The 23487-nt window shown below is 39.7% G+C and overlaps 1 protein-coding gene across 3 annotated transcripts; it reads right to left on the reverse strand.

The window, feature by feature from the left end:
* Positions 1-213: 213 nt before the first annotated feature.
* herc3 (HECT and RLD domain containing E3 ubiquitin protein ligase 3) lies at positions 214-22959 on the reverse strand. 3 transcript variants are annotated; one of them, XM_041036168.1, is made up of 25 exons: positions 22906-22959; positions 21006-21356; positions 19985-20144; positions 19527-19603; positions 18265-18486; positions 17871-17962; positions 17328-17458; positions 16767-16918; positions 15991-16064; positions 15282-15406; positions 15023-15082; positions 12952-13063; positions 11954-12143; positions 11422-11585; positions 11120-11233; positions 10803-10826; positions 10610-10708; positions 10258-10428; positions 10019-10162; positions 9288-9454; positions 7954-8020; positions 7473-7555; positions 5633-5816; positions 4246-4348; positions 214-2300 (listed from the first exon to the last, which is right to left on the reverse strand). In XM_041036168.1, exons 2-25 carry the CDS (start codon positions 21226-21228, stop codon positions 2092-2094), a joined length of 3147 nt encoding a protein of 1048 aa, XP_040892102.1. In that variant the 5' UTR covers positions 21229-21356; positions 22906-22959; the 3' UTR covers positions 214-2091. The 3 variants fall into 3 exon arrangements, with proteins under 3 accessions (XP_040892102.1, XP_040892103.1, XP_040892104.1); XM_041036169.1 differs by lacking the exon at positions 22906-22959 and adding an exon at positions 22577-22611; XM_041036170.1 differs by lacking the exons at positions 214-2300; positions 4246-4348; positions 5633-5816 and adding an exon at positions 5829-6207.
* Between the last annotated feature and the right edge of the window lie 528 nt (positions 22960-23487).

The raw sequence follows: 23487 nt of genomic DNA on the forward strand, positions 1-23487 counted from the left end.
CCAGGGTTTCTCAGTGATATGTGCAGATGCACATGCAGCTGTACTCATGCATCCTCTGCACTGTTTTGCATTCTAGGTATCAGCTCCAAAAAAAAAAAAGTATCACTAGTAGGTCTGGAAACTGGAAACTTTTATCTGCTAAAGAATCTCATGTGGCATGAACAAAAGTTGAACTTTCAGTATCAGTCAAACCCATTAATGCAATCATGAAAAATGCAGGTAATATGTTTTTACGCTGTATTGTTTTATTTAAAAAGTTGGCTGGAACAGAGAGCTTTGTGTAGATTTTGAAGAACAAATATGCAAAATTGACATTTTCTGTAGCACATTAAAAGGTGCAAAAAAGTCCAGGGCTGCACGAACAGTTGCATAGGATTAAACTCTGCAGGAGAAATCAGCTTTAATCAGACAAATATTGACTGAACATGTGTGTACATGCAGTATAGAGATAAGCAATAAGATGAACTGTTCTAAGAAACATCTCAGAAGAGTTCAGTAGTTAAGACCTTTAGAGGAAAGACCCAGAGTTATCACTACATTACTGGGCTGCTTCAGGTTGTTATTGCTAAATGGATGAGTCAGTGTGACCTGTTAGTCAGGACACATCAAGTCATTTTTTTCTGTCTGAAGTCACTTTGATGCCACTGTCATGTATGAAATAAAATATATATATGCAAGACCATTTCACACACTTGCACGACCTAATTTAACATTGTTTTGGATTAAAAGGTTTGACTGTAGGAATAAATACAGTTTCAGGGCAAGATTTAGAACATCAAATATGACAGATACAGTTTGTCAGCTGACTATATATCTAATATATTTAACAGATTATCTGCCCACACTGGTAACTGTGCACTCATTGGGTTGTCCTGCCACAAATGTTACAATTTAATTATCTGCAACTTGGAAACAGCTAATTACAATTATTAGTTTTAATGTTTATATATTTTGTTTTAAAGCACATTTTGGGAAACTAACTTATTTGCTTTCTGGTGCAGAGGCAGAGGAGAAGACTGACACCATCATCAGAAAGGAGAGGGGCATCTATCTTCTCATCTAACGCTCCACCACCAAGCTAAGAAGCAAATTTCCCAAAATGTCAAACTTTTCGATTACAATCAGGTTTTGCTTTCACTCAACAACATGCACACAGACAACATCCACTAAAAATAAACTTTAAAAAGTCAGCGTTTCTCATGTCCATATCGTAGGTTTTGCTGTAGAAGGCAACACTGTTGAATGCAGGTTCAAGACAAAGTCAGCTGCTCTGTGATCCACAGCTAAAAAGAAACAAGGGATTGCAAATAATATTCACCATGTTTCATCCTGCACCTCTCTGCCTGCCAAGTACTTTTCATTTGTCCTTTTTTTCTTTTTTAAATCAGGCAGAGAGGACATGGTGATGATGTCCAGATTTAAAAGGATCAGCTTGTTGAGCACAGCTCCCAAAGTCAGGGGTAAATATTATATTCAAAGTGCTATTTACACACACATATATACATATTCATTTTTTTAAAAAATAACCACTCTATTTAATAAATTAAAAGTAACAAAAAGCAGATATACTGTATTGTCTCAAGGTAGTAACATAATTCTTTAAAGGTGAAAAATAGAATTTAATGAGTTGAATATAAAATACACAGCTTTGCAAAAAAAAAAAAAAAAAAAAAAAAAAGAGAGAAGACAAAAATTAACCTACACAGACAAACCAAAGCCAGAGTTTCTCAACCTTCTCTGGCCTTTGATTTTAGGTCTTATTTCTTATGATCCATGGCGGTCATGTGATTTTCAGGGCATACATCCGTTTTTTTAAGACTATTATATATTTTAAACATGTTCATATATCATTTCCTCCAAATGGCCCTGAAAGGTTGAGAAACTTTGCCTAAAGCAATAAAAGCAATAATACTTTGCATTTACATCGATAGACCTTTCAGATTCAAGATGCTTAACAATCTTGTGAGCATAAGTAAAAGAGAGTGACCTTCCCGGGTCCCAAAGTCCCTCCTTACACTCTTTTGACACTGACATGTGTGACATGTATTGCTGATAAAGTTCATTAAAACTGCTGCGGATCTCCTCCCCTCCTCAGACCAGGCTGAAGCCTTCATACTGCTCCACAGCCTGAGTGAGACGGCGGCGCAGGATCTCTTTGGTCTGGTAGCGGGGCATGTCCAGCAGGTTGTAGCAGGTGTGGGCCACGGGCAGATAGTGCTCCTCAGCTGTGGTGGACTGGATGATGATACGCAGGCTCTCCATGCCATGGATGGGGATGCGGTCGCTGCCGGTCAGGAACACTGCAGAACCAGATCCAGAAGACGAAGTTCAAGTCAACTACTCAAACAAAACAAGTGAACAAGTTTCTACCCCCACAGATATTTAAAGGATAAGGCCAGTGTTTTTCTGTAGGGGTGGGAGGGTTTGTACCGCAACCGTTTTAGAGTTACGTTGGTTACGTTTAGTGACAGCTCCGTAGACAGACACTGGCAATTAGCTCTTTGCTAAAGCATCGGCTGGGCTAGGCGGCTACATCCAGAGGCCTCCGGCTACCTCCAGCGTTTGACAAGGGCAGCAGTGTCCGTGTTTGTTTGCCAATGTTCGGATAGGTTTTTTTAATAATATGGCTTGTTGTAGTGTAGACTGTACTAACCGACCGTCGTAGGAGTCTGTGTTGCAGTTTTTTCGGTTAGTAAATTTCTCTCTATTTTACCTGGATGTTTGCACTAATTAGCATGTGTTAGCATATTTTGCCGCTGGCTTATGACTTATAACTGTGTCGCTGCGGACACAGATAGAGGACCGGAGCAGCTAATGTTAGGAAAGCTGTTGCGGTGTGTTCCGTGCTCTCAGAGTCCGTTTATTGCGCGAATACTAGGCTACAATTTTATTTCGTCGCATTCTCCGACATTGCATGGACAGAGCAGCTCCGTCAGTGAGCGGCTGCTGTTGTTTGTGCTGCAGTAACTGTAAGCGGATAGTGCAGAGGTGGGCAAACTGTTCCACAAAGGGCCGGTGTGGCTGCAGGTTTTTTGTTCCAACCAAGCAGCAGCACACCAGACTTCACTCATTTGATCAACTGATCTCAGTCTTCAGATAGTTGATTCGTCAAACTGTGTGCTCTTCATTGGTTGGAACAAAAACCTGCAGCCACACCGGCCCTTTGTGGAACAGTTTGCCCACCCCTGGGATAGTGGATGGAGGCAGCTGCGAAAGCCGGTAAATGTTAAATATTAAATATTAAACATTTTAATATATTATTTTTTCTTATTTTTTTAACATGTATTTCATTAATTTAAAATAATAATGACTGTTTCACAGTTAAATAATAGGCTAGAAATAAATTTCCCCCCACAAGTCCACCAAACCCTGCAGCTCTACCTAAACCCTATCTGAAACAGTCATCCACCACTTTGTGTAACAAATATTAAAGTCCTCGAAAAAAAATCTTAACATCATTCTACATAGTAATTCCAAAGAGTTGTATTGTAACGTTAACGTTTTTTGATTTTTTTTTGCTTTATTTCTTATGTAGTCCGACCTCAATAAAAGATTAATTATTATTTCAAGTGCTGTGGCGTTATAATTTGTAAGAAACTTACCTTCAGGTACGAGCGCTCGCTGTGTGTCGCGGTCGCACGGTTCGAGCTACTCGGGTCGGACTCAGGGACTGTCGTGTGGTGGATGTAGCTAGGTGTAGCTGTCGCTTAGCTTGTTAGCCTAGCTGATTAGCTGATTAGCCTTAGACTAGCTCGGTTGCTCCAAGCTAAGCGGGCGGGTTGGCGGGTTCTCGGCCGGCTGACCCCGGCTGGCCCGTAGAGTAACCGCCACTCCGCCAAATACGGAAAGTACACTCCCACTAAAATCCAAGATGGCGCAGCTCAAATGCCCATGGTTTGGTCACAAAACCGACTCCCCGAAACCAATGGGTGACGTATCGGGTGCTACGTCCATATTTTATACGGTCTATGAGCAGATCTCATTCAAATGATCTGGTTCCTCCCTTCCTTTATGGAAACTACGAGCTGAAAATTTAGGAATGCTGCTGATTCAGAAGGATTGGTTTGGTTAAGTTCCCAAATCTTGCATGTGTGTGGAGATTTAAGGTAACACTGCTGCCTTTACAGTGTATTCTCATGCAGGAACAACCTGAGCATTATTATAGTACTTATAAGATGTCCAGTGCTGAGAGCATGAAAATTAAACTGTCATGCAGATCGAGCAGTGAGGCAATTAAATGCTTACATAAGAACTGCTTCTTCTTTTCCAGAGGGAACTCGTGGAAAACCTCCCAGAACAATCTGACTGTAGGATGAGTTGCTGTGTATTCGCCTTTGTAAATGGCATTCTGCAGAAACAAAGAGAAAAAGATACATTGATTAAAAGCTTTTTCCTTGTTCTATGATCAATAAACCAGTTCCTCTCCGGCAGAAACATTAACACATCATTAATCAGTAAAACAAATTCCTCAATCTGTGTGTTTTCTCCACCCACGGCATAAAAAGTTCAGACAAATCTCTCATGTCTGCCTTGATTTCTGCGACATCTTATATAACAATCCGTCTTTGGTTTTCCCACTGATTTTGCAATCTGCACAACAGAGAAGTCTGGACACAAGAGCTAATATCACAAGTAAAATATGTGAAACTAAGTGCCAACAAATCCAAGCTCTATTCAACTATTTAATATGCTGGATATGTCATTTTCAGATGCCTTTTTAACATCTACCTTGGTACAAATGTGCAGACATGTTTATATTGGTTGTTATAGTGTTCCACTATCCTTCTGAACTTAAGTGTTTTCCGATTCTTGTTTATTCCCTTCATATTTTTAGCTCTGAAATCTTGTACAGACATCCATGATCCCCCAGGTCAAAGCTTTCACTCCACATGAACTGGCTCCAAACATTAATGGCTCCCTAACAACATATTCTGAAGTCTTTGGTCGTCATTGGACTTTTTCCCTCTGGCGCCACCATGAGGTTGATATTTTGTGGTTTTTATTGAAATATACTGACAGTTTTTGGATGATTTCCTGTGACATTTGGTAAACACATTCATGGTCTCCAGAGGGTACTCCAGAGGGCAAAAACTTTGATCCCCTGACTTTTCATCTAGCTCCATCATCACATCCAAATATTAGTTTGTCCACTACTTTGGTTTCTAACCAAATACACTCCCGTGAGCCTCACAAACATTTTAACTGCTGATGCTAGCATTCAGCTCAAAGCACCACTGTGTGAGTGGTATGAGTCATGTGTTTCTGTTCACCACTGCGTTGTAGTGCTGTGCTATTCCCTGTTTCGCCTGTTGTATTGTGAGGACTGTGACTAACCAGATACCAATGAAGTCAGATTTCCAGCTCTGTCCAATGAAACATGGTCATCATCACATCCACAACTATCAAGTTGCACACAGTCGCGTCACTGGGAATTGAGTATTTATATTTCCAGTTGTTTCAGTTCAACAATGGGATTTACATGTGTTCAAATAAATTAAAATAAAAAAAAAACAGCTAAAGGAGACAGATCTGACCATGAGCAGGAAATGATTCATCTGCTTAGTGTGCAGAGCAAAGAGTTTGTAGAAAATCAGAAACACAACATGTACAGACTTTTAACCATCATACTGGCCTTCTCCATCTCCTCCCAGTTGTAGTTGTTGTTGCCGACCACCATTGCCATCAGCTCAGACGGCTGGAACAGCGCCAGGATCTCCCCTCCACACACCTTCAGGAAACCTGAGGAGAAGGCCGAGTACTGCTCGCTCACTGAGTCTGAGAACACGTAGCGCAGGTAGGCCTCCACAAATTCCTTCCTGAAACGCACGCACACAGACACACACACGTTAAGTAAACATTCAGATCATTAATTTGTTCAGTGCAGCAGCTGCATCCTCAAAAATCAGCTTATAAGGAAAGAATTTATTCAGACTTCAAGGTGTGACTGTAAACACTTCCTCCATCATTGTGTCTGTATCTGTGTGTATGTGTGTGTGTGTATTTGTCAGTGTGTGTTATGACTAACTTCATCAGCTGTGGTTTAAAGCCATTTAATATGGTTTTTTTTTTTGTTTTCAAGCTCACCACAGTTCATCAACAACCTCTGCTTTCAGCCTGCTCTGACTTGTTTATGTCTCAGTGAGGTTTCACTCCCGAAGTTGCTTAGGTAGATTAAATCGATAATCTCTTCAGCTCTGCTGGATCCACCTGTGAGTCCATCAATACAAATACATGCACTGTAGGTAAACAAGGCTTAAACCCGTAGAAGTTTATTTTAAATTCTAATAAAAATCACAAAGTTTTGAGGAAAGATGTGTTCATCTGACACAGAAAACATCATTCATCATCTTTCTAAAGATCTTTGTAAATGTTGGGCATTTGGATTGAGAATTATCGGTTGATCGATTGATTGACTGATTTTCCTTTTTTTCCTTTAATTTATAGTGGTCTATCTAGTGCCTTATGGTTTTCATTTGGTAAAATTCTGTTCATCTTGCCTTGAGTTTCTTACTTGGTTTTAGTTCCTGCCACAACATCCTGTTTCAACAAGAAAACCATCAAAATAAGGAAACATGATGCTCTAAAAATATTGTTCCACTGGGTTTAAAGATGTAAACTGAGCTGCGGGGAACAGAAAACAGAAAACATGCTCTTCTGCCTTTGATAACAGACCAGCATAAATACAAGTGCTGTCTCTGACCACGCCATTAAGCTCACAAAAACAGACCAACAATATACGGTGAGGTCCAAAAGTCTGACACCACTATTCTTGGAAAGAGGTCTCAGACATTTGGATCCCACTGTAGCTCACACCCAGAGAGTTTACAAAGCCCTACAAATGCAAAGAGTCTGACACAGAAAAAAAAGGAAAGGCAAGAAACTTCATTCTAAATCAACACCTCTCCATGTTATGATGTTTTGTGCCACAGCAGCATAGATTTCTCTATTATTTCTGTTATAGTTTTTTATCTGAGCGCTGAAGGGATTTTACAGGAACAACTTGGGTCACCGCCACTCTCGCCATCTGTTCAGCACCAGCAGCCAGACATGTTGACACCACCCGTCCCCAAACTCCTCCACACATAAAACTGTAATCAATGCCACTGGCACAAGGACGAGCTTAAGAAACAGGGAGGCAACGGTGGAGAATAAAACACAGTGTGACGCTTCAAATGCCAAAATCTTTTTAACACAAAACATGACCTTCAACTAGGACAATGGGACACCAGCTGCCAGCTGTATGGGCACATGATAATCTCAAAAAAAAAAAAAAAATTAAAACCTCACAGTCATCCGTTTATCATTCAGAGAACAGAGTGTGGAGCATTACAAATATCCCTAAAGCATGATCATTTCAAATGGGATATCAAGCAAAGTAAGAGTTGATGAATTTAGTCCTCCAAAAATCCAATCAGTTGAAATGTTGGCTTAAATCACGAGCTGTGCACGTTTGATTAGTCGAGCTGCCTCACCTGTTGTTTTTGTCCACACTAATGTTCTCTCCTCCAGGGATCAGCTCCTTGACTTCTGTCATCCCGTAGTTCTCCCTGGTGATCTGAGATTTAAACACAGTACATAGTCTTAGATCAAAGTTCTGTAGGTTTTGATGTGTCAGAAGTTGTTGGGTGGAGAGATTATAAAACAACAGTTTCCAGTTAAAGGATAAGCCTGGTGACATTATATATTTTTGTTGTTGTCACCAAATCCCATGAAAAGACCAAAACCACCAGTATCAGTGATTCTGGCCTTGATATTTCTTGGTACCAGATCAAAACCAAAATTCATGGTATCATCCACCCCTGCCACACACACTGTCCTGCTACAGTAAACACTCACAAGTGAACTACATGTGTAGGCTATTAATCCATGGCTGAAAATAGTCCTCAATATATAAGACATTTTTCTCTTGTTGAGCAATATTTGATAAATTGATAAATGATAAGTTATGCTCACAGCAAAGTTGAGAAGAAATGTCTCCTCTACATCACCTCCTTCATAGTCTAGAAGTTGTTGTAGACTCCTGTAGAGAATAACTGAAAGGAATTAATGTCGAGAAAGACCCAACACTCATAAATAACACATGAACGTGACAGTGGGGAACAAACATGGGGAAAAACACAAGCTATCAATCAAACAAATGCAAGGTGAAGGCCAGAAACACACACATGAGAAATAGCTCCTTCATTGCTAACACATGCAGCGCTAAGAGCTTTGTTGACAGCTGTAGCAATACTGTTTGCATTTAAGCAATATCTGCAACTCTGTGCCCAATCAGACAGTTTATTGCATTCACCTGCCGTCGAAGGTTTAAATCTGCCCTGTTTGACTTGAAATGAAATGAAAACCAGGGTTCAAATATATATAGGGAAAACCAAATCTGCCTCTTAGATTAGAGATTTAGTGGTAACATATTAAAAACAGGAAATGACTCAGGGAGTGTTTTGTTAGTATTTCCGCAAAGAACACAGTGGATATTTAATACCAAAACACAGGAAACATGGAAAGAGGACAAATGGGCTGGCAAAGGAAACACTAATTAGTCGAAGAGGATGGAGTATTATTAGTCTTACAACTGAACCCTAACTACTGGCCTGAGATCAATTTGCAGTATTTGAAAATACTGAAAAGACAGTATAAATATATAAAGATTTCTTTCCTGTCAGTGTGAGGTGGCCAATGTGCTGACTTTAGTCTGTTAAACTCGAACTGTTCCAACTTTTAAGACAGACAAAATAAACATAATATTTTTTGAGATTCTGTCCTTCGAGGTTGTGTTGTCTCTGTTACCATCACAGCACTTTCAGAGGACTAATCTCAAAATCAATAGTCAACTGGAGACAATTAGGCACTGAGGAAACACTGACCCTTCCTCCTGCAAATTCAATAAAGAGGCATATCCCAGTGGCAGGCAATTTCACTGCTACTTAAGAAAAAAAAAACACTGGTTATGTAAGGGAGTGACACACTGTTGCACCCTGATGACAAACATGATGAGCATTTTTTCCGTGTGTTTGAGCACAACAGGATTTAAGACTGTTGCTTTACCATTTTACCATTTAGTTATATTTGTGGACTAACAGGTACCAAGAGACTCTTTTAAACAAACAAAACTAACTGATTACAAATTATCACTTTTGGTCCGCTAGATCAGCTACTTAATGTGGACATAAGCAAAATAAACTGCAGCAGGTGCAATGTCTAAAAGACCAAAAGAAAAAAAAGCTACCATCCATTTCAATCCAGAGTAGAGTTCTGCCTTGCAAAGTGACCTCTGACACCACAGTTACCTGGCCTCAGTGGGGGAGAGCTCTTTGAAGTCCTCCAGCATTGGTGATACATCAAGCAGCTTCTTGTAGAGAGCCAGGGGAAAGTGGAGGTCCACCACTGTGGAGTTGTAGATGGCCAGACCGCAGATGATCCCGATCAGGTGAAACCAGTTCTGCTCTACAAAACACTGGAGACACAGAAAGGAAAATCATTATTATGACTGCTGCCTTTCTTGCACCGTTGCAGCTGTTCCCATCTAACATCTAACAAAACAAGGTCTGAGCTGTTCAGGTTTCATTATTAGTACAATGTCTAAGGATTCTAGAAGTTCTCAAAGTACCCTTATAGAGGTGAGTGTTTTGTAAACCACAGTGTGCCCACTGACACACAGTTTCAGTACATGGGATGCCAGAAACTGCAGCTCTTCCTGGAAAACACAGCTGCAGGTCGAGTAATAAACAAAAAGCACACATTCTGGAGATCCATTATAAGCTTACTGCTATCAAGTATTTAAAAAAAGAGAACAAAAGCATGTTAAAAAGCTTCCAACCCAACACTCAAAAAAAAGGTCATGTGAATTACAGAAATACTGCCGCAAATCTGCCTTGCAAGCAACAGATGGTAAAGCCATCATTTGAAAAATTTCCCTGGTGTATTTAAGTATAGCTGTTTAATCTGTTGAATCTGTTACTTTCCACTACTAGCAGCAAATTCAATCAGGAAGTAAGTTTATTTTTGCAAAGTAACTCACTTTGTCTGAGAACCACAGCAGGTTGGACTCTTTGTAATGAGTGAACATCCCATAAACGGGATTCATCAGCTCCTTTAACAGAAGCAGGAAGAACTCTTTAGTTACTCCACCGGCGTCCACGGCCTCCTCTCCATCAAAGATCACCTGGAGGGACAAAGAAGAAGACGAGAAGATCACAGAAAGTACAGAGGCTTTCTCTTATCAAAATTACAAAACTACTGTGATCTTCAAAAGCTTACCTTGAGTGGTTTCTTGAGGTCCACGTCAGAATACATGGTGAGCTCACGCAGAGTGTCACTTACTAAATGGCTCCTGCGCACATGGAGCACCAGGTAAGGATTCCTGGCAAGGTGGGGTTCCAGTGTGAGCAGCATGAATACATTGTGTAGGTTTGCACCGCTTACTGCCATCTTGGTAAGAGTTGCAGGCAGAGGTGGGACAGAAATAGACAAATATAAAAAAAAAAAAAAAAACATCAACTGAGAAAGCAACAAAATTCTCAATAATATATATATAAATTACTTCAGACCCCTTTTCATCTTTACTGTGTGAACCCACAAACAAAACTACTTTCATATTACAGGCAGGTACCTGCATTTGCAGCTCAGCATCTGTTTGCAGCATTGTTGTCTTGGCTTGGGCGTTCAGTATGAACGGGTAGGCACATAGGTTCACTGAGGGAAAGTCACTCTGCAGGGAAAATAAATATTCTTATTACACCAATAATTGAAACAAATCTAATATGTAACTTTGGATGTTTATGATCAATCTTAAATTCCAGTACCTGCGAAGGGGATGATCCCATTTTCTAGAAAACAAAAAGAGAATGTTATTTGACCTGGTTTAAAAGAGAGAAAAAGGTCAAGAGCAATAATATAAAAGGTAATAATTTACTCAAACGACCAAGAAGTTATAGAGGCTTGTCTGTGAACACCAACCAAGCAGTTACGAAAAAAAAAATTCCTCACTGTCTCTGCAGACACTGAGAATGACATGAGTTAAGAGCTGTGCAGCAGTATCCCAGATGAAGTGCTGTGAGCAGAATCAGCAGATGTCAAGTAACACGGAAGTGTAACATTGTCAGAGAATTTCAGAACTCACAGTCTCAGCTTTATTCAGAAACCATTTGAGGTAGTCTTCCTGGATGTCCACCAGGCTGGTGATGTCAGGGATATAAAAGCGGTTGTACTCCACATGGTGGGCCTTTAAGTTTACCTGGGAACATGAAACAAACGCCTGCCTCAACTCCCAGGAAACGTCACAATATGCAGTAGAGTACAGATTACTTCAGCAGCTACCAAGAACCGTTTGACCAAGTCAAACACATTTCCTCTTCAGATTGTATGGAGGAACAATGCAGAGTTGGCTTGTTTACAGGGGCAGTAGGTGACCTTTGTGGATACCTTGTGGAGTTTTTCCAGCAGCCTCAGCGTAGCAAGAAAATAGTTCTCGTAGAACATCGGTACGAGCAGCGTCTTTCCTCCCGTCAGCATAAACACGACGATGCTCTTGTACATGTCAACCATTCTGGTGAACACACTGCAGTCCACAAAACACCACCAGTTGTCTGCAGGGTTAGAAAGGAAGGTTTAATTAAATTATTTCGCAAACATCTCAACCAATGAAACATAATATAACATTTTACCATAACCAGTTTTATGGTAGCTGGGTTTATTCATTGATCTGTCAGCATTTTGAAACACTTAAAATAACAATGTTGTATATTCTGGGTGTAAATATGTTGCTGTTCTGGCATAACGTGAACATTATTAGTTAGAATGCTAAGGATGAGGATTCTCATGTATATGTCAACTTAAGAGTCATGTGGTGTGGTGTTACATGACATGATGATCTGGGTTATTAGCTACCAGAGGTGATTTCAAGTGGTTTGACAGATGTAAAAACTGTTCTAGTGTGTGCATGCACACATGATACCCAATACTTTGCTGGGGTTGGTGTCTAGCCGGAGGATGGCCATTGCCAGGGGGATAGTGAGGCGGATGTAGTTCTTGGAGTCCTGCAGGGCCGGATACTCTGACAAGATGAGGTAGATCCTCATGGCCTCGACATCAGGAGGAGAGTGCGGCAGCTGAGGGATCAGCAGACTCTCAAAACTCTTGGTGGCCTAAAGACAGGGTTGGATACATATTTCTTCTTTTAATTATACTCCAAAAAACAATATTAGTTGGTATACAGAGAATAGTATTTCAAATGCACTGTACTATGATATGTTTAAAAGTTACAAGTAGACCAGAGAAATTTGAGGTTTTTTTTCCAAATCCAAAACAACTTGGAAGAGTAAAATATCAGTCACTAAATTTTGAGAGAGGCTTTTAGTGGTTTGGAACATGGCCTTGGTTTACAAACAGAATATAATTCATGTTGGGTTGAGATACACGAATCCCAAACCTAACATTACTGAGCTAATGTTAGCGGGTATAACTCAGGCCTGCGTTTTGTGCCATGGATCTGTGGCAGAACTTGATGTACTTTCAAAAAAAGCACAATATTCACACATGAGATGGATAGCCAATGCTGTGTAACATCCCAATGCTCTGTCATTAAATGCTTCATTAAGGTGACAAAAATCCACACAGGAAGCTAATTTGAGTTGTCTCTCAACATCAGATCTGAATCAAGTTTTTTTTTTTTTTAGGTTTTTGGACATTTTGGCTCAGAGGATCAAATCAAAGAACACCTTCTTTGTTATTCATGGACACAAATAGTTTCCAAAACTACTATGAATTTGGCAGTTGATGAGAGTGAACCTAAACAGTAAACCTGTGGGCCATAAAATATAAAAATTTCTCAAAATCAGAGACATAAACCAGTCCTGAATGTTGAAACTGGATTTGGAAGATAAAAAATAAAAATGTATTACCTTGCACATGAATTTATGTTTATTTATATATATTTACACTATTAACCAGTACCTGCTCCAGAAGTCCAGAGAAGGCTGGTTTGCTGAGAGTCTCAAATAGCAGTCTGACAGAGTTGAGATCAATGCCTGGGATCTTTGGGTTGGTTTTGAAGTGGGTATCATCACTGAGAAAGCAAACAAACACATGATTATCTGGACCATCTACGATACCACAGTGATCACTAACAGGATAAAAATAGGTCAGAGCTCAGATTCAGGGACTGTGTGGTAAAGCCTTGATGTTGCTTTGGATTAAACACCAGTCTGTTCCAACACGTCATGTGGCAGGTCACAATGGTAGATGTGCTAATTCTCAACACAACATGAGCAATGGTTAGGTGTACACACAGCCTGAAGGTATTTAAGTCAATCCCTAAGCAGATCTCCTCCTCAGCCCAGTGAGCACTGGCTGACAAGCACACACAGAATCACCTCCACAAAACCCTGAGTTTGAGGGACAGCGACTGTTTACAGTGTAAGCCTTTACATTCTTACAGCACAGGTTTTATTTAGTCATAACACAAACACACGAGATCCAATCTTGCGGAGACTGTTTTCCAAACAAAAAACACTGATGCAGATAGTACGGTCTTTACGATACATCCCCGCGGACTGTGAGTTTGAACGATGACCCACTTCACTTTGAGAAGTCTGTGATCTTAAAGAACCACAGGAGCAAGTCTGGGACCCAAATGTAATACTAGTACAGTGAAAAAGACTGACACTCACTGTGCATGTTTGTGCTATAAACGCAAAAAGCAAATCCCAAAACTGTTACCCTCACAGTGATATACAAATCAAGTACCTTGAATTTCAAGTTAATATCATTATACACTGATTTGTCCTACATGTGATGAAGACGGATACAGCCTAATTAAAAGATTTCATGGAATAAGACCAAGCACTTGTTTTTATGTGTGTGGGTGTATACCCCCTTAAAGAGGCTAACCAGAAGTCAAATCAATCCAACCCACTGCTCCTGCCCTCCCTCTTTCTCCTGTCTGCAGTGGTACATTAAGTATTCAGATCTTTTACTTAAGTAGCAAAATCACATTAAAATTATTGATGCATGTCAATGTACACATCACTTCAATGTTGCAGCTGGTAAAGGTGGGGCTAATTTTATAATAGTTAAAATAACTCCTACTTCCCCGTGAGTTTCAATTGTTAAGTACTTTTTGTTGTCTCCGGAGGTCCAGTGTCCGCACAGCTTATTCTCAGGGCACGATAAGTATCTGCTGATGAGTTTGCACTAAAAAGCCATCACACCTACACACAGATGGTCAGAGAGCTCTTACAGTCTTACAGATCTCAGTGAGCAAACAAACAGCAGCGTTCCCACCCCTGAGGACCAGCATGTTTTGTCGGATAAGATGACATACCATTAGTGAGAGTATATGACAAGCAAAGAAAGTGGACCCTGTGAGTGACTCTTGTGAATCAGTTTCCCAGGTGTCTTGCTTACATGTGAGTCTGTGCATTCAGCCATGTGGGGCTTAACTTACATAATATGTATTCATTTTCTATTTTATTTGGGTGTGCATACCTGTAAGTTTGTACTGTCTGTAACCTGCATGGACCAAGTTCAAAGATCCTTTACATGTTGTGCTATTTTTGGCAGAACACATGGTGGAGGTACACAGGGTACACGTAGACATTTCCAAAATTATATTTCTATGTTTGCTATGCAGTTGTCTATTTAAGTTTGATAACACATTCTGCAACCAGTAAAGGCCGCAAAGTAGTCTTAATGTGATAGTAACAATACTCATTTTAATCAGCATTTGTCATCCACGTCAGCTAGTTTTTTCACCCATTTTCAGCTGCTGTCCTGAATTAATGTGCCATCAGCTATGTACATGAGATTCATTGTAATTACCATGATTAAATCCTGCATAATCACCATTGGGCTGTTTGGCACGATATCACCTCTTCATTTGTTCAATTCTTACTTACAGTATTTTTTTTTTTTTTTTGCTTTATCTTTTGACCATTTGATGCTATAAATGCCCATTTTCTTCTTATTCTCATTTTTAACCTTTGCATTAATACATGTGAGACAAAGCCTGGCAAAATTACCTTACCTTTGGTCCAGGAAGCTGGCATTCCAACAAGCCGCAGAGGAGAGTTGGACTATAATGTCGCTGAGCAAAAAAAAAAAAAACAGGGCACAAAATGTGTTAACAGATCAACAACCACAAAACCACAAATTCATTCTTACATGTGAAAATATAGCCAAGTAAAAAAAAAAAAAAACTTCTAGAAACACTAAACCTCTACAACTTTAGAAAAAAAAGGACAATATAATACATTTCAGATAATAATTTCTTATTCTTGACTTACTTTGTGACACTAGAATCTGTGTTGTACATCAGTTTTAACCTCCATGAATTTAGCCTTTCATAATTGATTGGGGAGAGGCTTTTACTGATATTAATCACTCTGAAGTCCTCTGAGGGGACTGAGCTCTGCAGAGAGGAAGATAAACAGACAATGTAACAGCACTGGAAGATTGTTTGCAGTGGCACATCCGCTGTGTGTGGCACAGTTCAGTACAGAGACAGTCTGGGTTGTGTCTCTTTCCTCCATGAAGTTAAAATAAATAGGCTGCGCCTGATGTCTAAATATTTTGCTACTGAGGCAGAGTGTGTCTTATGTCTTTATCTGTGCAGATTCCTGGCAATTTGTTGGATATTGTTGGCTGATATTTGCATCGTCTACAGTACAGTTCTTGTACCAGAACTGGTAAAAACTTTGACTTGAATGCCACCCTGTGGTGAAACACAGAAACTGATAAGAACAATCTTAACTATTTACTAACGTTTACATTGGCAGATTTTTTTGGTGTGATGTGGCATTTTGACAACTATACTGTCAGCTCTGTGACTGGAGAACCACAAAAACGGAGAGGAGTGAAAAGCAGGAAGGTGTAATAGCAGGACTAAAAGGAGAGCTGGCCAAAAATGGAGACTACAAATCAACTGAGATCAACTGAGGCAAATATAATAAATCAGACAAGAAGCTGAAGAACAGGGATTATGAACTCACATACCTGTTCATTAGAGTACAATATGAAACTATGGTCTCCTCCACAGATGATTTTGGTCACTATGTATTGTTTTGACTCTAAGGAAGAAAGGAAAGATAGAACATGCCAACATTTCATAACAATGAATAACAGTCACATTGAGAAGTATATTGTTGATACACGGTCACAAAGGTTAATAAATTGTGGATGCATCAAAAAATAAAAACAAAAAATTAAAAATCTTTAGAAAGTTTTCTTTTGATGAAAATTATAGAGGTGTTTTTATAGTCAGCTTCCAACCTATAAAAATAGGTTTCCTCAGACCCAAACCCGCCACATCGTATTATCAGCAAACATTTTCACATCATGTGATGAATTTTGATAATTCCAATACAGCATACTGCTGTGGATATAAGGACTGTTTCCTTTATGTAGTATCTATCCTCCTGGCTTTCATTACAGGTTATTTTGCGCAGACAACAGTCTGCACATCGTTATTTATAAACCAACCACATGAGAACTGCCACAGCGACAGTAAAGTACTTGAGAGCTTTACTGAGAGCTTAAAAAGTCACAATGAATTTTTCACCTTCTGGGCTAATATTTAAAAAATCCATCTAATGAATATTAAATGACAAAAAACACATTTATAATTTCTTGTATTCTTGTGTGCAGAACCAACTGATTCACCAACTGAAACCAGTGAACATACCAGACCAACTTGACAATAGCCAGGGCATTTTTAAAAAGCCATTTAAATCATCATCATATACAGACTAAACAGCTGGCCATCTGCTTACCTGATCTATGGAAATGTCCAGTCAGCAAACTGGTCTTTACAGGAATTGGGCTTCTAGCATCCCCGAGTATTCCTGTGCCGAGCTGGCCATGGCTGTTACAACCAAACGCATACACCAAACCAGAGGAAGGCACAAACGCCAAAGTGTGGTGCCTGAGAAAAAGAAAATTTTAGAAACACAATTTAAATCACACAGGTCTATATTAAGAGTTGCCGACTGATTAGCTACGCCAGTGCAATCAACTGTAACGCAATACAAATCAACCTGAAATAAATTCTAACTTTGAGAGTTCAGTTTGCTGAGGAGTGTTTCTAATATTCTTCCCCCCTCATGTAGCAAAACGAATCTGTGTCATTGCAGTCCAATACAACACCAGTCCAACAAATCTTGAATTACTACATCTTCAAAAATGACCATAGGTAGCTCTCTAAAACAGTCAGCAAAGTTAGACTGAATAAGAGAGAATTTACTGTTGGGTTATTGCATTATGTTGCATCAGACTGTAGAGGTGCATCAAAATAACTGGTTAAAAAAAAAGTGTGGGTTTAGAACACACAGTACCTGCCACAGGTGATCTGAGACACTTCCGTACCCATGAGCTCCAGCACTCGTCTGGGTAAAAGTTCATTATTGGTGGAGCCGTGACCCAGCTGACCCCATGAACCATCTCCAAATGTAAACAAACCACCATCCTGCCAGACACACAATACAGTATTAAATTTTTTGTTACTGACTGAGACAGAAATTCTGAGCAAAGCTTTGTTAGTAAGACTACAATATTGTTTTTTTTTTTCTAAAAGCCTACACTTAAAGCCACCATGTTAGGTAGTGGATTAAGATTAGTTAGGGTTAGACAGCCTGGCTGGAAAAAGATTTATATTTTATCTGTGTAATGAAGGTCATCTTGATTGATGTATTTACATACAAGTACTGAATCATTATACAGCAAGAACTGATCTGTTCTACCAATTATCTGACTCCTGAACATGCAGCAACTAACCAAACTGGACTATTTAACGTTTTTGATAAACATATTAAAATATGTTTTGAGTATGTGGGGCTTTTAGCTGAAATGCAATGGTAAGGGTTTCTCAATGTCCATACCTTTGTGAGGGCTGCTGTATGTTCATCTCCACAGCTGATGTAAACAACTTTTTGAGATCTCAAAAATTTGATGTGGCAAGGGACCGCACGATCTGGGGATGGGAACATAAACAAGCAAGCAAGGTCACACTGTTCTACATTTCTACTAGATTGACGAATTTACTGAAATAATGAGTAAGAACTTCTGCATTTGAATCTAACACCTTAGTGGCAATCAAACAGTAAGTTTACTCTTCAGTGGGAAGCTTTTGCCAAGTAAGATAATAAGAAAAAAAGACCAAAGAGGGTTTACTTTACTTGTTTCTGTACAGTTCCCTCCATTTGTAACCCTGTGTGTAATACACAATAAAACATTGTGTAATTTAGAAACCAATCACCTTGTCCAACTTATTACCTTGTTTATCATTGAGACCCAGTTGCCCCGCTCTGTTTTTGCCCCACCCAAATACAGCTCCTGACAAGGAGAGAGCAAAGCTGTGGTCTCCCCCGGCAGTTATCTGTGCCAAAGGAATTCCTGCCAGAGACTTCAGAGGATGAGGGAACAGCTTGCTGGGCTCTCCTTTTCCCAGGCCAAGCTGACCACTGGTGTTCTGGCCCCACGTGAACAACTGGCCATCTAAGAAGGAAAAGACACATAGAATTGTTAACTATCCAGCTACACCAATAACTGCCACAAAGTACAGGCTAATATACATCTGTTTGGGAATGTGGTGCTATCTGGGTTTATGAGCCTCCTCTCTCACCTCAGCTATGGGCAGAGACAGAAGTACAGTCCAATTTTCTACCATAACCTTGGTAGAACTGGATCTTTAAAAGCTAACAATCTCCAGTCTAAAAATAAACATTGACAATTCTATACCTAAACTTTAACCAGCACAAGGGTTAGACCAAAAAAATAACCACTTTAATCTTATGACAAAATTAAACGTTCTTCCTACATTTGTTGTCTGTATCACTGTCAAGTAAAGGCAAGATACCAACAAATAATTAGTACAAAGACAATGGTTGCAAAATTTCGTTATGTTCGCATAATGACAATAAAGACTCTTGAATCTTGAATGGTTGTCTCCCAGGTTAACTATATAACGTCAAATGTTTAATTTCTGTCATATTATTTCAGTGTCCATATTCCCAGATAAATTAAAAAAAAAAAAACTTTAAAAAAAATGTAAAGTATAATTTCTTCTTCTCTTGAATGTCAGGTGTATGGATATAGGGTGGCAGTGTAGTGCAGTAGTTAGCACTGTCGCTTCACAGCAAGAAGCAAGACGGTTCTGGGTTCATTATTTTCCAGCTGTGAGTTTCCATTTTCTTCCTATGCTAGCATAGGTTCCCTCTGGGTACTTCACCTTCCTCCCACAGTCCAAAGACATGCATTTTAGGTTAACTGGTGACTCTAAATTGTCCATAGGTGTAAATCTGCCTCAGTCAAATCTGTCAGTGTGAATGGTTGTTTGTGTCTCTGTGTCACCCTGTAATAGACTGGCAACCTGTTCAGGGTGTACCTTGCCTCTCACCCCAAGTTGGCTGAGACTGGCTCCACCCCAGTGACCTTTAAGAGGATAAGCGTTATAGATAATCGATGAATGGGTGCGCGGATACAAGATTCTAGCTCTGAACAGTGTTAGTGTTATGAAGAGATTGTGTTTTTCACACCTCTAGAAAGTGCAATGCAGTGCTGATTTCCACACATTACTTGGGAGATGCGATGGTCACAAAGTCTTTTGACCAATCTAGGCAAAACAGGAAAAACAATTGTTTATTGAGTCAAAAATTCAACTTGATTATTGTTGTTGCAACATGATTAATTAAAATAACATTTCAAGACTTAAAAAAAATACACAAAAAAAACATGGTCTCTAGTTTCCTATTTTTTTATCAGTTGTTAAGAGGTATCAATGAATGCTACCATGGAAACAAGGGTCAAATTCAGGGGGTAAGTGAGTTGGGTCATTATTTTTGTGCAGCTGTCTGTTTTCTGTTTTGGTTGATTGACAACCCCCTACTTATATACATTGCTCATATCCCCACCTTTTCAAAACTCCTTTTCTTGCAGTTTTTCTCCTGTCTAAAGAAAAAATCTTCAGCTCTCCTATGGTGCCCTACACAGTCACCTTGGGATTCGAACAGCCACTTCTGCAGTCCCCAGGCCGAGCTGACCCCCTTCACCAGCTCCCCAAGCGAAAACTTGACCCTGCTCATTCACCGCCATAGAATGGCCCCGACCGCTCGACACCACTGTTATCTTCTGCGTATCCAGAGCTCCTACTAGCTCTGTGGACAGGAGGGAGATATTGTGAGACTTTTGCAGAAGTAAGGCAAGGAAGAAAATAGATCAAACTGTTCACACCAAGTCATTATACAATGTGTGGGGGTATCATCGAGGTACTTTCTCTCCTGCACAACCTGCAACCAAGATTTTTAGGTATTTATTTGTCCAGAGATTCTTACATTTATCCAGTGTTGTTAGAGCTTCACCCACATACCTATACAAAGTAACACACAACACAAACTTCCACCCACATGATACCAACACAGACCTACCACTGTCTGCAATCACTTCACAATCTATGAGGGTGTTCCAAATCTCCTAGAAATGGTTATATGGTTAGTTACACAATCTGATGTTCCCAACAGAAAACACAAATGTGTGTATACTAAAATACACAAAAAAAAAATCCACCAATTTAAATCCACAATACAGGAATACAATATATTTTCTATCAAATTCATTTCATGTTGCTTATAATACAGCTAAATAAAATACATACAGCTAGATATTGCCACATTTTTGCTTAGTATAGTATAGTATAGCTGTAAAACATAACAGCACCTGGACTTGCCAAGACCTGCAAAAGACATTTCACTGCACATTTGGAACGCTCCTTCAGTTTTACACTAAGATGGGGTTATGTTTATTATGTCTTTTTAATCAATTAGAAAGATTGAGATTTGAATAAAAAAGGTGCAGAAATAAAGCCATAATCAGCAAAAACAGCAGCCATTAAAAAGAATCTTATGTTCACCCACATTCTCACACACACACCTACTGAAAGAAGTGCCAAATGGTGGTGTGGCACTTCTTTAATGATTAACCAAGAGTCAGTTAATCTGGTGTTCATGCTGAAAGCTTACCTGGGGAATTCCCTGGTTTGTCATGGCCCAGCTGTCCACAACTGTTAGAGCCACAAGTGTACACACTACCATCATGCAACAGGAACAGTGAATGTTGCCCTCCACAGGCAATGTCTTTCAGTCCCCTGCTACTGAAAACATGACAGCTCCTTGGCTCAAACACAGGGTTCCTCTCCACACCAATACCCAACTGTCCGTCCTTTCCATTCCCCCAACAGAGCATGTTGGCGAGGGGAGAGGGGATAAGCACCAATCTGAAGAGGCAGAGAGAGTGGTGGCCAGATGGAGGAAGACAGTAACGTTCAGGCTTGAGAGCAGCCCCGCTTTCTCCTCTTCATGTAAATTCCAACCCTGGAAATAAGAAAAAACAGAGTAATTATGTCATTTTTCTTCATAAGGAACACATACTGATCATTGTGCCCCATGTATGAACCCTGATGATGTATTTAAGAATGAAGTAAGGATAAATTTAGATGTGTGGCTGTGTGTGAGAATGATGTAAGTGCTATAACAGAGGAACAGGCAGTGTGTTTAAATAAACCCTGTCAGTGTAATCCCAGCTTAAGCAGGTTCAAGCAGTCCCGCCTTAATGTCAATCCACTTGCAATACATGCATGTTACTAACTGAGTTAGCCAAGGGTAGTAAACAGAGAGAGAATTTACAAAATGAAACAGAAAGACAAAAAGAGGTGAAAGCAGCATGGAACCAAGTGTAGGAGACCAGAACCAGGATTATCAGATAAATTCATACCGAGGATAACCACTAGTTCAGACATCTGACCCTCAACTTTTTGTTTTTATGCCAACCTTGGGTGTGTACTGATAGGGTGGAAGAAAATACTGAAAATTAACTGTAAGACCACAGTAAGCACATACTTAGTAAATACTGATAAAACACAAATGACTCTGTCATACCTCTTATTAGACCGCCATAACATTGCACATAAGCTGTAATGCTTTTAAATAATCGATTAACTGTTTAAGTACTGTAAGTCAGTACTTTGTGAGAAAAAAAGAAATAACGGTCAGACAACAAAAATACAACCCTGTCCAAGGTTTTCTGTGTGTTAATTACTTGACACACCTAAAAAATGTCAGTAAATTGATAAAACACAAATGAGCAACAAATATAAACTAAAACAAAGGTGTTAAAACTAGATTTTGACAAAGAGTCTCTCTACAAGGCCAGAACCACGAGGAGGATAGAGAACCCATTGTGTTGATACCGTACTTGGGGTGGTGCAAATTTTGAACAAATCTGCAATTAATTCAATTATCTAATGTAAACCCACATTATATCGAACACACCCTGGGTTTTTCCTCCGCACTTTGGTTGGAAACCCAGCTTTGGGAAGGGTCTCCCTACAAGTGCCATCCTGGAGGCAGATTGGTAAACCTGAAGTTGTTATTATTGATGGATTATATCTGATCTAAAAAGCATAATAAAATGATTTATTATAGCAAAGTGGTACCGACATTCAAATCAGAATTAGAGTAGCTCAATTTGTGTGTGAAGTATAAATGGTCCAGTTGTTTTCATCTGTAACGACGTGTATTTGACGTTACGTTACCGTGCTGCTGGGTACAAAGTGAATCGGAGCGGCCTGGGTTTCGTTGTGTGGTGAGACAAGACAAACTCAGTTCAAACCAAAAAATATCCACTGACAATATCTGACGAAACAGTTAAGTAACGGAACCACGACAGGCGGCTGAACGACCCTCACAAGCCACAACAGTTAATAGCTAACTAAGCTTAGCAAGCTACGGGAACGCTGACTATCAGTCTTGAGGCTAAATTAAAAAAATCACCGGAATCCGCTTCTTAACGGATGTCTACATTGTAAGTAGATGGTGTTATAATATATCTCACTTGTTACAAATTAAAAGGGGGTGTGTTTACCTGGACAGATGCATCCTGAAATTGGGCGTCTGGTTTAGGTTCAGCTCAGAAAACAAACGCGGAAGTACCACCGCTGCCTACGTCATTGAATGTTACAGGCAGGAGGAATGTGATTGGTCCGTTTTTATCTGATCTGTGCTGTTGACAGATCCGTGTGAAGGTCTTACACATGGAGATCCCCGACCCTCAGGGGTCCTAAATGTATTCCATTTGGGTCTACACAGTTTGATTAATTAAAAAATGTTTTTGTAATTTGTACCACTGGAACTAGCTCTGTACTCACCATTTGAGATTCCATATAAAGCACACCTCCTGGTCACCTGGAAATGCTGATAGACAAGTCCTAAATTAACCCCATTAACTGTTTATTAATTTATTTGTGTTAATCACTTTTTTACATGTTTAGCCCATTTTAGAATAGGCAGACAGTCACTTAGCACAGGGGCAGAGCCTGGTTGAAGCTGTGAGGGCTCCTAGACTAGCCAGCGGTGTGCTCCAAAATCAGTTTCCCAGTGTAATCATCATAGGATTATTTCTGTGGGTTAGGCTTAAGTGGGGCACCTGGAAAGCCGCAGCTCGCTG

The sequence above is a fragment of the Toxotes jaculatrix genome, chromosome 4 (assembly GCF_017976425.1).
Source record: "Toxotes jaculatrix isolate fToxJac2 chromosome 4, fToxJac2.pri, whole genome shotgun sequence".
NCBI lineage: Eukaryota > Metazoa > Chordata > Actinopteri > Toxotidae > Toxotes > Toxotes jaculatrix.

What these genes read in the sequence shown, in the direction of transcription:
- herc3 (XM_041036168.1), bottom strand. Translation starts at nt 21,228, where the DNA reads ATGCTCTGTTGGGGGAATGGAAAGGACGGACAGTTGGGTATTGGTGTG. An exon ending in ATACAGCAGCCCTCACAAAG is followed by an intron (nt 17,459 to 17,870) that starts GTATGGACATTG and finishes TGTGTCTGGCAG; the next exon opens with GATGGTGGTTTGTTTACATT. An exon ending in TGCTGGAAAAACTCCACAAG is followed by an intron (nt 11,234 to 11,421) that starts GTATCCACAAAG and finishes TCATGTTCCCAG; the next exon opens with GTAAACTTAAAGGCCCACCA.